Genomic DNA, 14,413 nt, shown 5'->3' on the forward strand with positions numbered 1-14,413 from the left:
AGAGTGTTAGGTGAGAAAGGCGATACTCTATCGATACGATATCAGAAGAAAACAATCATTCTCTCTCACACACGCACAAATATTTACTTTTTTCAAGTGATGCCAGTGACCGATTAGCATGCCATAGAAATAAAGCAAAAAAAAAAAAAAACCAAAAACATTTTATTAATATTGACAAAATTCATCGATAGATCCGATTCGAATTTCCCTAATAAAATTGTATTGTGTATCTTTAATATTCAAATTAAGAAACAAATGGGGAAAAAAGTGACGCGCTTTGTCTTAGCAGCTTCTAAGCCAACGGGGCCCACGAACATACGTCAAAAAGGGTTCCCAAATTATTGGAGACTCAATATAATTCTGAATTTACGTAAATACTATATAAAAACCGTGAATGGTAGAACAAGTGTCCACGCTGATCGACGCGGGTTGGTTAAATTCAGGTTTTTAATCAATCCGCGTCGATCTCCTATCAAAGAGCTTGTGTGACTATAGTTTAAACCCTGTTATTTGCACAATTATAATCCTTTTTATGTCAGGCCTAATGACCATAAGAAAGTTTACCAAATCTGAATATTTTTGTACATGGATAAGAAGCGATCTCCCTTAAATTCTGATCAACAAGTAGGCATAGACCTCAATAAAGGCATTTGATGGAGGAAGTTCACAGTGTCAAGACACAAATGAAAATTCCCGGCCATTTTACCGCAGAATTTCTGCGATAGTGGATCTCGGAACAGGTAGTTTTATCGAGCACGTTAGATTATCAACAGCGATCATCTTCAATATATTTTAAGATAAATAAATATTTTATACTTTATTTCCTTCTTATGTGTGTTGGCAAGGGCGTAGCCAGGGGGGGGGGGGGACTTGGGGGTCTGGTCCCCCCCCCCCCGAAATGTGAGAAAATGACCGAAAAAAGGGAAAAAGATGGCCAAATCCATTGTTCTGTCACTTTGGTCCCCCCCCCCGAAATGAAAGTGGTCCCCCCCCCGAATGAAATTACTGGCTACGCCCCTGTGTGTTGGGGCGGGAGGATGTCTAGCGCTTGCGGTTACTATAGGTCAGAGTTTTTCAATCTTTTTTATCCCGCGGCACACTTGAACGTCCACTGCACACTTTTAATTTTAGATTTTCTTAAAAAGTAGTTCCAAACCTGAAATGCTCAGCTTTGTAAGCGTGCAAAGTGTCCTTTTAAACGCTCATTACTGCTGCAGGAGTACGTGTGACTGTGATTTCGCTAATTTGTTAACCCTCAACATGCTCCCATCATCCAGGGATTTTGAGCGTGGCAGTGTGCTCCATCATCTTGAGATGATCTGAAATGTTTTCTCCAAAGAAATTTATAAAACATGAAGTCCTTAGAATGACGTACAGATGACGTACGCATATATATACATATTAGGTTTTTTTTCCATTATCTCTCTAATCCAGGGGTTCTCAAACTCTACCCTCCAACCTTTGTCAGGGGCAGAGCAAAGCTGTGAACCTGGCAAAGGTTTTTCTAAAATATTCTTTGTTAAAGAGCTCTGGGGAGCCGGCGAAGCCCGCGGATAAGCATTGAATAGGAGAAAGGAGCGCCGCGGGTAGAAAAAGTTTGAGAACCCGCTGCTCTAATCTATAACAGGTTTCTTTGTACTATGTGGGATGATTGTACGTTGTTGAGTAATGGCAGAATGCTCCCAGTCTGGGGTTACCAACCGTCCCCCTTTAGGAAGACATGTCCTCCTTTTTGATATCTTTTCGAGCTTCCTCCTTACGTTTCAGAAAATTCACCCTTTTGTCCTTTTCACGTTTCCGAAATTATTTGTCTTTTTTTTTTTTCCTGGAGAAAATCTTTTCCCCACTTCATTAGAATTTCACTGATATAGAATTTCCCATTCTATATCAGTGTTTTTGTGGGGTTTTTTCCTCACACGCATTTACCTATAGCCATCGAAATTCGCAGAATTTTTTTCTAGATATAGACATATCGCCTTCCTTGGTTCATCGAAGTACCACAATGCGACTGACGCGTAGAATCTTTTCTATTTCTGCCTTTTTTTTAGCGGTTCTGTTTTAGATGTGGAAAATCATTACAGTGACCGGTTTTATTGGCCGGGATAGTGGCGCCATCTATTGATAAATATTAAAATAAGTGATGTCATTAAAAATGCACGCAGGCGTTCTCCTTTCTTAGTTTTCGGATATGGTAACCCTACCCCAATCACTATTTTGTTGGTGATTGCGGGTTCGAACCCCGATTCTTCGCATTACACCTTTTTTTTCGATTGTATAAAACAATGAAACTTATACGAAACGGAACGTCAAGAGGCTGAAATAATATTCTATTTTGGACAGGTTTCCATTTTATAAAGGTGCGCACATACGCGTGAAAGCATTAATCAATGAAGGGACAATTTTTTGATGCAGTCGAAGACAAGTTTGTCCTTCTTAGGTTTAACTGCATGGTGATAAGGCACCTGGGCTAACAAACACCTCTGCTTACGTTATCTGCTAACGAACACAATTCCGGAGCTTATTATTTTCGTTAATCGAGGTAGTATCACTATACTATTTGCAACGTATGAGTTTGAGTGCCATCTATCTTTCACAAAAGGCAACTAAAAAAAAAGGGAATTTTTTTTAAGCAGCCGTTTTTCGAGAAAAGCTCTTATCTGAGTATGAACGCGGTGTAGGGGTTAAAATGATTTTGTTTGTATTTCTATTTTTTTACCTTCAAGTTTGCATTCTGCATTTTTTTTTTTTTTTTACTATAGTTTGAATCACAAAGAAGGTTGTAATATACAGAGTGGGCAAAAAGGCCGTAGAAACTTTGAAAACTCATAAAAACCGGAAAAATAACCGAAATAAAAACGGTTTGCAGGATTAGCATCGCTAGGTCACGGGAATTTTTTAAGACAGGAGGAAAGCTCAAAAAGCAGCCGATAGATGGCGCTGGTACGAGCGACATCGTTGTAAATATGCAAATGAGACGGTTATAAGAACTTGCGCTCCTAATCCGCAACCAGTCCACCGTTGTAAACAGTGTATGTGAACAAGGATGCTGAGTGCGAAGGCTAAAGCTTTGTTGGTGAAGTTATTTTTTTACGTGAACCAGGAATCAGCGAGTAATTGCCTTGCGTAAATTCCGAGTTCAGAAGAATGTGAGGACTTGAAAAGGGCCTTTGACAGTGACAGGCCTCATAAGGCTTGTTTGGCGGTTTGAGGAAACTGGAACACTGGATTATCGTGTAAGAGCCGGACGACCATGTTTAAGGAAGGCACGTCCGCCGCGTGTTGCAGCCGAAATGGAAGCGTTAGCGTCCGAATTAGATGCAGTGACCAGCAGTGCTCGTGAAGCTACCAGACGCTTGAGCTTACCACCATCCTTGATACGCAATATTTTTCATGTACATTCATCCTTGATATCTACCCATACAGATTGCAGTCGCGTCATGAACTTTTACCAGTGGATACCGTACAGAGGGAAGCATTTGCTAGGTAGGCTTTCTTCGAAATTCAACAGAATCCTACCTGGATCTTTAACATCTTGTGGACAGATGAAGCTCATTTTTTGCTTCATGACGATGTTAATACCCATAACTGTCGCTTCTGGGCGACATATAATCTACGTGAGTACACGCAGAAACCATTGCATTCCCCAAAAGTGATAGTGTGGTATGGGTTCACAGGTTCGCTCATCATAGGACCCTTCTTGTGCTCAGTAAATGCATGGAAAACGGCTACGGTGAATGCGCAACGTTACTTAACGCTTCTGCGGGAGAAGGGCGTGCCATGTTTGCGTGAAAGAGATGCGCTTTTTACCGTCACGTTTATGCAAGATGGTGCAACTAGTCACTGCTACTCCGGTCAAAGCATTCCTGATACAGACGTTCGGGGAAGACAAAATCATTATCAGGCGTTGCAGGTTCCCATGGCCTCCTCGGTTTCCAAATTTGACACCGGCAGACTTAGGCTACCAGTTATGGTTATGAGGGTATTTGAAATCCAGGGTGTATTGATCCGGTCCACCCAATTTGTCGGAACTGAAAGATGCGATCGGCCGAGAGGTGTCGCGTGTACATCCGGACCTGCTGCATTATGCCGCTGCTGGATCTATGACTCGCCTGCAATGTGTTATCCACTGTGGTGGTGGTGGTGGTCATGTAGATGTAGAGCACATACTACTGTAATAAACTATTTGAAAGAATTCTGTTCGTTATTTGCGTATCTTTTCTTTGACTTGTGTACGTTAGCGCCACCTATCTACTGTTTTTTGAGGGTTTTGCTGTCAAAAAAAATTCCCGTGACGTCTAGCAATGCTAACCCTGCAAACCGTTTTTTATTGCAATTATTTATCCGGTTTTTACGAATTTTTAAAGTTTCTACGGATTTTTTGCCCACCCTGTATATGAAAAATAATATTTATTTTAATATGTGATTTCAGGTCCAAGTTTCCAAAGACATTGCCAAACAGATGATTAAAAGCAAAGCGGTTGAAGAATCTTTATTCAGCTTTGATTAAAAGGCTCTGTAGCACAAGATTGGTCCTGACAGTTCAGACACAGAATACATCTCTATAAAATTGTCATTAGGCCAATTCTTACATATGCTGTCCTAGTCTGGCTATTCACAAGAACTGAACATATGGTACGTCTTGAAAGATACCAGAATGCAAATTGGTTCATCTGTAACCAAAATATAAGAAAAGATACAAGACTCTAACAGTACATGGATTTACTCAGAAGATAGCAAGGAGATTTTTCCAGAAACTCGAAAATTCAGAGTACGAGCACTTAAGAAACATCTCTGCATACCCAGAAGGTCAAATACTGCGACCCAAAAAGACCCAAAAACTTCCTGAAGATGGCCAAGCCACAGCTTTAAGGACTATGAAGCACAGGTAAATATTGTATATTGGTAAGTATCTGTATGTTATTCAAATATGTACTAAATTCATAAGTATTGTAAGTAAAGTAAGTATAATGTAATAAAAGAATTTTGTAATTGCAAATTTTAATGTTTTTGAGTAAATTTACTATATAATTGCTAAATTTTTGTGTTTTTGATTATAGAACTGTGTAATCGCAATTTTGTATTTTCGAATATTAGATGCTAGTAAATAACGTGCATAATCTTAGTTTTCCTGTAAATTCAAAATGGAATTTGCTGTTTATTTCTTAGTGGTTTGCCCACTTTGGCCCTGGTAAGGCTACCTTTTTTTTATTTAAAGGAAAAATCCTACGAGGTTGTGATCGCTGAAGGAGCTGTCTTTTCGGTTTTGCTAAGCTCAGAAAATTGGATATTATGTAAATATGTAATATAGAATATTTAATCTTATATGCATTCGTTTATATCTAGCATCTAGTGTTTCTTTTACAGGAAATACATTCTTAGTGGTAGAGTCACTGTCTCGCTACCATTTGAACTCTCATGTTATAAATGATAACCAGATGTGAGTCTCCTTGCTCATCTTCAAGAAATAGCTGTCAAGGGAAAAACAATAATTGTATAACCTAACTAGGGTACCAGAAATTCTAAGGAATTTCAAACTAACTCCTACCAACCATATGGCATAAATTTCACTACTGTCTCGGATCGACAGAGTCATGACCCAGGGGAATGCACTGCATGGAATTACAAATTGGCACCCCGATACCACCACCACTCAAGATTCTCAGGATTTCAGGCCCTATTTTTTGAATGATTTTTCCGGCTTCCTATACGTGTCAGTTATTATGAAAAAAAATATATCAGCTCGAAAATAAAATTGAGAATTTAAGTATTAATGTTTAATTATCAGTCATGAGTTAATTATTATTTTTAATAATTATTATAAAAATATAATTAAAACTTAGACATCTGAGCTTGATAAATTCGTGAAATATTTTCTTTTTCGACAGGAACACTCTTGAAGCTTCTTCCAAACATTCTACCATATGATCGGTTTTTATTGCTAATATTGTTCATTACAGAAAAACTGGTTTCACACTAACGTGATGTTAAGAACAGAATTATTGGTTTTTTTTGTAACATTTGAAAAAATGTGCCATTAATCCATTCCCAAACTCAAATATATTTTTATTTTGTACTGAATCTAATTAATATTTAATATGAATTTTTTTAACAGTTCAATTGCCATCCTCTGTCATTTCTCTCACAATGTATTTTTCCTGTTACCTTTCCTACTATTCAGTAACATTTTTATTCTAACGTTCGAATAATTCAAACCAGTAGTTCCCAAACCTTTCCAATCAAGGAGCCCTTTTTAAGAATAGAATTCTATGGATGAAGCCTCTCAAACCTTTTTTTAATCTGTTCACTAAATTTAATGATTATTTTCATTTTGTTGGAGTGGCCATGGAGCCCCAAGGGCTCCACGGAGCACAGGCTGTGAATAACTGCATTAAAAATGGAATTTATCGTGTAATCCGGATAAAATACTCGTGTATGTCGGCTGTAACAAAAAAAAATTATTTAACCTTTTCTGAAGTTTTCGCGGTACATCGGTTGTGCCTTAGCCAGATCCGTATTCGTTAGCCTACACCCCCCCCCCCCCCCGCCCTCATAATCTTCGATCCACCAGCGCACTCCCCTCCTCCACAAAGGAGAACTTGAATACAACTTACCCTCTAAAATTTGCCGCCGCCCCCCCCCCCCTCAAGATTACCCCAAAATGACACATAACTTTTATTGCCCCCACCCCAATCTAGCCCTGATTTTGCTATAACCAAAGTCTGTAAAACGTAACAGCATCGTGGGACCCCCAGGTCGAATGACGATCTGCGCCCGAATGGCGTACTGGTAAGATGATAGTGAAGGTTGCCCCCGTCGAGAGTTACTTTCGTAAAGGATATCGTTGTGTATTGAGAGGAGTTCAACATTAGACAACGGGCCATTTCAAACATGATTTGAAAAATATCGTTGTAGAATTATTTATCGTTATATCCAGTATCGTTGCAGCGAGGTTTCACAGTATTTAAGGTGAGTTATAACGTTTGAAAATATCTTGTAATCGTAGACACTGTGTATATTACAGTAAAGTCATTAACAGTAAGGTAATTTTCACGGTAACTCAATAACAGTAGCTTTATAAATGGCTCTTCCTTTGTCGTGATGGGAATAATATGTCGGCGATAAGCTTGATGACAGTATGATTTATGAGGCAGTTACAGTAAATACCCTTGTATCCAGATAAGCGATTGTGTTACTTGTACGAGAAGAAAACAGAATTTCTTAACGCCTAAGATTCGATTTCTTAGATATCTTGATAACAAAGAATAAACTTATGTATATAGCACTAATTTCTATTCATTCTTCCTCTGACTAGTTTCACACAGTCAGTTTTGAAAGAGAAAAATTATACTGGAACTGTATAACAAGCATTTTCTGATCGTTATTGCCATTTGAGCGGGAGCAGAATTATGAGACTCAACGATGAAGATTCTAGCAAGGATCAGAAAGCTGATCAAGATGGTCAGCCGGACAAAAAGGGGAAACAAAGCCTCTGGACGATCAACCGTGACATGTTGCCGTTTAAACTGCATTTTTTTCTTTTCTGTGGAGGTGAGTACCACATTCCATGATGAGTTGTTATAAAAATGACCGAAGGGTCCGAGAAACGTGAATAGCCTCGAAAACGCCCGTCACTTTTTATTGAATCTCTACCATTATGTCTCTCTAACATACTTCATTTAACTACAGTAGAGCATCGATTATCCGAAAGAATTAAGGACTGGGGGTGTTCGGATAACCGATCATTCACGGGGAAAAAATTGTACCAGTGTCATAGGAGCAATATGAAACAAAGAAACAGTGATATGAAACACAAAGCTGTATATATTTTGTATCACACGTCTTACAAATAACACAGAGAACTGACTAGCCTAGTTTGGCAAGTTCAAAATGACCATTAAAGTAGGCAGTCTAGTACAGTCGGCAAAGTACAGTCTAGGAAAAGAAGTCCAAAATTTTCTTTTGCTTCACTAAAAGCATTATCGGCCGCTAGCTTAACTTCTATATAGCACGCAAATATGAATTTTCTGAACTGAATGCTTTCGGTTAACCGATGTTAGGGTGTGAACATAGTCGTCCGTATTTCGGATTCTGGAAACCCGCGTCGTCTCCGATTGGTTAAAAACTTTTAAACCAATCGGAGACGGCACGGGTTTCCAAAATCTGAAATACGGACTTACTATGTTCACACCCTTACGGTTGATCGGTATTCGGATGATCGATGCCCTTCTGTACTACCATTCAACCATACATGCACCTCGTACACATTCCTCTACAGAATTTGCTACTCATTCAACTGCTTCAGAGCATCTTGAATATAGCATATTTTGATATCGTTAATTTACCATGTCGTTTGCACATACAGTAGCACCCAAAAGTCTTTTGGCAACCATAAATGTGTATGTCATATAAATTTTTATATGAATATTTTAATGAAATCTAATCCACGAAACATAAACAGTGAGTCTCATTACAAACTATTATGAACAAAAATTGTGTAGCTTAATTTTTTTAGATTCAGAAAAAAATTAGTTTACTTTTGCGTTGGCTCAAAAATCTTCGTTAAATGTCTTCCTTCTTGCTTATGTCAAGGTCAGGGCAGAGCATGCGATTTAGTTGGCCTTACATATATTATTGCATTTGTCAAAAGACTTTTGAGCGCTACTGTATTGCAACTACGCTCGTTATAACGACCCCCATCGCTCCACTGAAAATGGACGTTACATTGAGTAGTGGTTAATTGAAAGATTTAGGAAAATTAAATTTAGCCTCTGAAAATTCCATATTCGGACGAGATAAATTATATTATTCATTTCGGTATACTTGTATATAAAAAAGCTATAGCAATGAAAATGTATCAGGTCAGGAAATAATACTAAAATTAGTCAATACAATTCAAAAGGTTCGGGTATCGCTTATTTGAACAGCCGTGTTGGATGTATTTAACGCATGGAAAGGGCTGATTTTTTTCAGTGTGGAAAAAACATGACGAACAGATTGCGCCCGAATTCTCCAATATCAAAGTTCAAACACATTAAAGGACGGATTTTATTTATTTATCGGAAAGAACACAGGAATGGGGCGGAAGTTAGTTCGGACGTTATAATGGAGTGATGTCATACTTGCAAAGAAAGTTGGAAAATAACATGACGTGACTAGGATAAAACATTCCGGACTTATAGCACCGGTCGTTGTGATTAAATGATCACTAGAACGCACAGTCGTTATAAAGAGCGAAGACTGTATTTCGCAACATTTCCTGACAAGCATGGTCATATGGCCACACAAGTACTTTTCTAACCATCAATCAAGAGTTGTATGAGTTAAATCAATACTAAACAGTCAATCGAAATAGTCTGTCTATACTTTGCATCATTGTTTTACAAGCGTGGGAAATTTTAGAAATCAAAACCAAATCAATTTTAGAAAAATCGGGACGATTTTAATCCTTGATTGCAATTTGTAAAAGATGTTTAATCGGATCATTCATCGAGTACTCGTGATTATGAAATCGAACACTGGTATCGAGCATTATAGGCACTTAAGGGAGTACCAAGGTGCTCGCGAACAACAGGTTAAAGATGATTGCTCTATGGCGTATGTTTAAAACGTTTCATTTCGTGCGAAACCCTTGACTGTTACAAGACAGAGACATAAAAATATTCCTCTAATATAGAATTATGCATTGCTTGTGTCGCATTTTATGCGTTACGTCGAGTTTTTCGTGATACAGCACAAGGGCCGTCTTAAGAGCATCATGGCGTCCGGACCACAAGATTTTGCTGAGGTGAGCCAGACAAATTTACATGCTTGCTCCGAAAAATTTCAACCAGATCTCATTTTTGTACAAGTCCTTTTTCCTCTCGAAGCCCCCCAGGCCGTGCCTGGGTGTGCCCACGCGTAAAGATTGCACTGCATAGCGCCCTCTGCAAGCGAAATTGTCAACTTTTTTTAAAAGTTCATTAAAAAAAATCAACGCCTTGATAAGTATTTTGGTGCAAACTACACTTTTTTATGTCAATTGATTGATTTTTTATTAATTTTCAAAATACACCCAAAACTTTTCGCCCACCTTGTATATTTTATTTCATTTTGAACGTAAATTATTATACATTTTGTTACAGAATTTATAAAATGTTAGCTCGAACAGGAAAGTTCTTATAGGCGTCAATAGACTCTGTACGCCCTGAAAAAATGCATCTACTTCAGCCAGTCAGTCACAACGTTAGCTAGAAACATATGCTTCAAATAGTTCACTAGATCAACGGTTCCCAAATACTTTCAGACGGGGACCCTCGGAAATATTTGTAAACCTCGAAGTGTTTGTTAAGGATCCCCATTTATAGCAGCATAAACTAGTCATCTATCAGCTCTCGATCAATGAAGGACATTTTATCCAGCACTAGTAAATGTGATGCAATAACAATGCAATCTACTGGACTAGAAAAGAACTAAAACAACGTTTCGTACCTCTATCGAGAGCAGTCCCACAAGAACAATTTTGGTCAAATCATAATAATATTACTGCTGCAGTCTACCAAAGCTGAGTAGCTGTGCCTTGGCACGTAAATTTAATTAAAACCTTTCTTTATAAGTAATTTATATATTTTTTTTTCCTTTTCAAGTTAGCATTAATTTAATTTATAATTTTACAATTGGGCTGACTCTTATTAAAAAAAACCCATGGACCCTTGGGGGTCCAAGCACCCCTCATTTGGGAACCACTGTGCTTGAATATCACCAAAACTATTTTTTGTAGAACCCTTAGCAAACTCTAAGCATCACACTGGTTAAAAAGCGGTGCTCCATACACTTCATACAATAAATATTCACATTTCATAAATATTCATCCTACTACGCTGTGGCTTGTACTGATTTAGTGTCATCTTTTTTTTTCAGCACTGAGCGGCGTATTTCCTTACAAAACAGTATTGGCGAAGTCCGTTCTAGGCCTGAGAGCGAAAGATTTAGCAGTCGTCTACACCTCCCATCAGTTCTTAGCTGTAGTAACTAAAATGCTGCTGGGTCTTCTGGTGGATTACCTGAACAAGCTGAAGTTTGCAATAATCGCCATAAGCGTAATGCAATCGGTTTTCTACGTGTCACTACTTTTCGTTCCTAGAATCGATAACAGTAAGGCTATCGTAATATCAGCAGATGAAAATAATTGCATGAAAGAATGGATAGATATAGATTCAGATTCAATTTCAACTTCATCGACTTCAGGTCCGAACCAGTGCTGTGCAAAAGAAGAATTCGAGACTCATCAAAATTGTGCCGTTGACTTGAAGTGTTATTTGGGTGTTGTTTCGGCGGAACTGCCTGTTACGATCAGCTGTGGCGAAGGAAAATGTGCTGCGGCCTGTTTCACGTCAACTGCACTTCTACTGCCCGAAGACAACAGAACTGAATCGAGACGTCAAGTCGTTGAGAGGGAACGCGTTTGGAGAAGAGTCGTAGAATTGTTCCCAGAACAAAATTTATCTTATGATAGTTTACGTGAATTGGATATAAAGTTTGGCAGTCCTATAATTCCAAATAATTATCTATCCAGTACGTGCATTTCACTGATTTTATGGTCAGGCAGTAAAGATTATTGCGCGATGTTCAGATCAAGCGACGTGAATAGTCAAAGGGAAATCCCCATAGATGATCATTCCGTAACAGAAGTCACGGGAAATTCACTCTACTCTACCTATCAGTTCTGGCTATTCACGTTGATTCTTCTATGCGCTGGACTAAGCAGCGATGCGCTGTTCACGATATCCGACACAGCGTGCCACGAAAGTCTCCAGAAGACCGGCAGTGATTATGGCAGGCAACGGGCATGGGGTGCAGTCAGTTGGGGTCTCCTTGCCCCTTTCAGTGGGTTCCTAAACGATCTGGTGACCAAAAAATCCGGCCATTCCAACTATTCCTGTGGATTTTATATTAACATAATTTTTACCGTCCTCCTAATCTTGAACATAAACCGGGTAGACTTAGCCAAGCCAGAAATGCCCAAGACATTCTGGAAAGACGCAAAGAAAGTTTTCAGATCTCGAGAATTCATAGCATTCGAAACAGCTGTCTTTGTAGTTGGCATGTTTACTGGCGTTTTGTGGTGTTACCTCATGATTTATCTGGAGAGTATTGGAGGATCGAAGCTGCTACTCGGATTGGTTCACACCTGCCAATGCTATTTAGGCGAAGTTCCACTCATGTTTTTTTCCGGTAGGATAACTAAGAAGATCGGTCACTTCAATGTCATATCCTTAACATTCTTAGCGTTTGCTCTAAGATTCACCTGTTACTATTTCTTAACGAACCCGTGGTACGCACTTCCAGTCGAAGCGCTTCACGGCCTGACGTATGGAGTTTTTTACACGAATATGACATCCTACGCTAAACTATCGTCTCTTCCTGGAGCTGAGACCACTACGCAAGCTATCTTGTGCGTAACGTTCGAAGGATTAGGCAAGTTAGAATTTATCTATTCTACAAACGTACCTGCACTATCAAAACTATGAAATTCAATGCTACTGAAAATTCACTCCTAATCCATTTTTATTCCACTTTTATTACAGGAGCGGGTATCGGATGTATCATCGCTGGAGTATTTTACGACAGCTATGGAGGTCAAATGACTTTTCTGTTTGCCGCACTGTGCAGTGTCCTAGCCCTTGTGTGTCATGGAATATCTACTTATTCCCTCAAATCAAGATCTAAGTCGATGACAGTAGTTCCTGCAGTATGACAGGACGTCAATGATTTTATAATGGAAATGGACGTCAGATATTCGAAGGCATTTGAGAGTAAAGTTGCATTTACTAGATTTCCACAATCAGAATATTATTTATTAAATTATTTGACAACTGCATTGCAAATATTTCTCACTGTTTTTTACTCTGAAACTGTACTTTTGTACTCTTTTTTTTCCTTGAATGGCTGTGACATGGAAATTAATAAAATTATGTATTCTCTGTCACCTATCGATATGAATATTGAAAAGATACAATATATTTTGGTCAGAGAACTTGTTAAGGATCAAAAGAAAATGAAGCACACAACTGAATAAAACAGTAAAAAAAAAAATATTTTACTAAACAAATCTAGATATACAGACAGAAGGCACTGCGGTTCAAATTTATGTACAAAAAAAAATATTATTTACACGAAATAGCAACACGTGATTTGAAATATTCAACAATAAATAGCTTCTCTGTACACAAGATTATTCCACAAATTTCACTTAAATATTGCTTCATACTGACCAGTATAATTATTACTTACAAAACACAACCTGAGGTTTATATTATGTGAAATTGCATTGCACATTATTTTCTCTCTTATTAGCTGTCTTGCTCATATAGATAATGAAAAAGAAATTGTTTCACTCACACTATATCCAGAGACATTTTTAGAGAGTGGAAACAGCTTTTATATTAATGACAGAAATTAGGAAAATGGTAATGAAAAAAATATGAGCAGGGTAAGAGAACTTCTCAAATTTACTCTCTCAAGGCACTTAAGCAGATAACAATGCCAAACATGATTCTCAGAACGTTGCAATCTTAATAACAATGTATGTACCTAATGCACTGAAATTTCTATGACTCTTTCTAAACTTAATTTATAAGAAAAAAAACTAAACAAAAACTGGGTGATAAGAGCGGGAAGATTTTTATCTTCCTTCTTTTTTTTAGTGAAAATGCAACTGATCCGCAAAATGATCTACAAGTTTTCTACTAGATAAATGCCAAAATGAAGAAATAAAACTGAAACTACTGAAATTTGTTTATAGTTTAAATACATGTATAAGCTCATCGGGTTTTTCAGACATTTAAGACTCATCAAGTCTAAAAGTAAATAGTAGAACATGTATGAAGAAATATCAATTTCTCTATGTTTCTAAAATAACCACTAGGTTAAAACAATGTTATAAATTGAGATTTTTACCTTGACTTTCGGTCCTGATGTGTTCGGATAATTGAGGTTCTACTGTATATGCTACCTCTCAATACAACGATAACCTCTTTACAACAGGCATTGTTATATCTAGGTTTCATGGTATATGATATATATATATATATATACATGAATACATAACAACACTATATTACTGTGAAATATGAGCTTGTCAAGTCACATGATAATGCAGTCAATGCTTGTTATAATAATCCCACATCATAGCGACAGGCAGGATAAGCCTAAATTTTTTATTGTTATAATATGTTTTCCCTTTTGATATGATGATCATCTGAAAAAACTCCAGTTTTTGGGACAATGATGGGGGAAATTATAACCAATGTCAACTGTATACCTCATGATGTTAAAAAATATTCAAATATTCTGAGCAGAAATTTGTGTATGTCATAAATACCCGAAAATAAGTACCCTTGTTAATAAAAAAAAATTCAATGCTGCCTCTTTGATT

General features: G+C 37.7%; 1 protein-coding gene across 1 annotated transcript; it reads left to right on the forward strand.

The window, feature by feature from the left end:
- The first annotated feature begins 7,220 nt into the window (after window positions 1–7,220).
- Window positions 7,221–12,963, forward strand: LOC149078950 (uncharacterized). Its single transcript, XM_089241174.1, has 3 exons — window positions 7,221–7,548; window positions 10,897–12,453; window positions 12,564–12,963. Exons 1-3 carry the CDS (start codon window positions 7,407–7,409, stop codon window positions 12,731–12,733), a joined length of 1,869 nt encoding a protein of 622 aa, XP_089097300.1. The 5' UTR covers window positions 7,221–7,406; the 3' UTR covers window positions 12,734–12,963.
- Window positions 12,964–14,413: the final 1,450 nt, after the last annotated feature.

Source organism: Pholcus phalangioides, unplaced genomic scaffold (assembly GCF_987345545.1).
Source record: "Pholcus phalangioides strain wild (caught in Gottingen) unplaced genomic scaffold, Ppha-v1.0 ptg000013l_1, whole genome shotgun sequence".
NCBI classification, from domain to species: Eukaryota; Metazoa; Arthropoda; class Arachnida; order Araneae; family Pholcidae; genus Pholcus; species Pholcus phalangioides.

Bases quoted from the DNA above. Each gene is read 5' to 3' on its own strand.
- LOC149078950 (XM_089241174.1), top strand. From the start codon at position 7,407: ATGAGACTCAACGATGAAGATTCTAGCAAGGATCAGAAAGCTGATCAA. The intron at 7,549-10,896 runs GTGAGTACCACA...TTTTTTTTTCAG, and splicing joins TTTTTTTCTTTTCTGTGGAG to CACTGAGCGGCGTATTTCCT. The intron at 12,454-12,563 runs GCAAGTTAGAAT...CTTTTATTACAG, and splicing joins CGTAACGTTCGAAGGATTAG to GAGCGGGTATCGGATGTATC.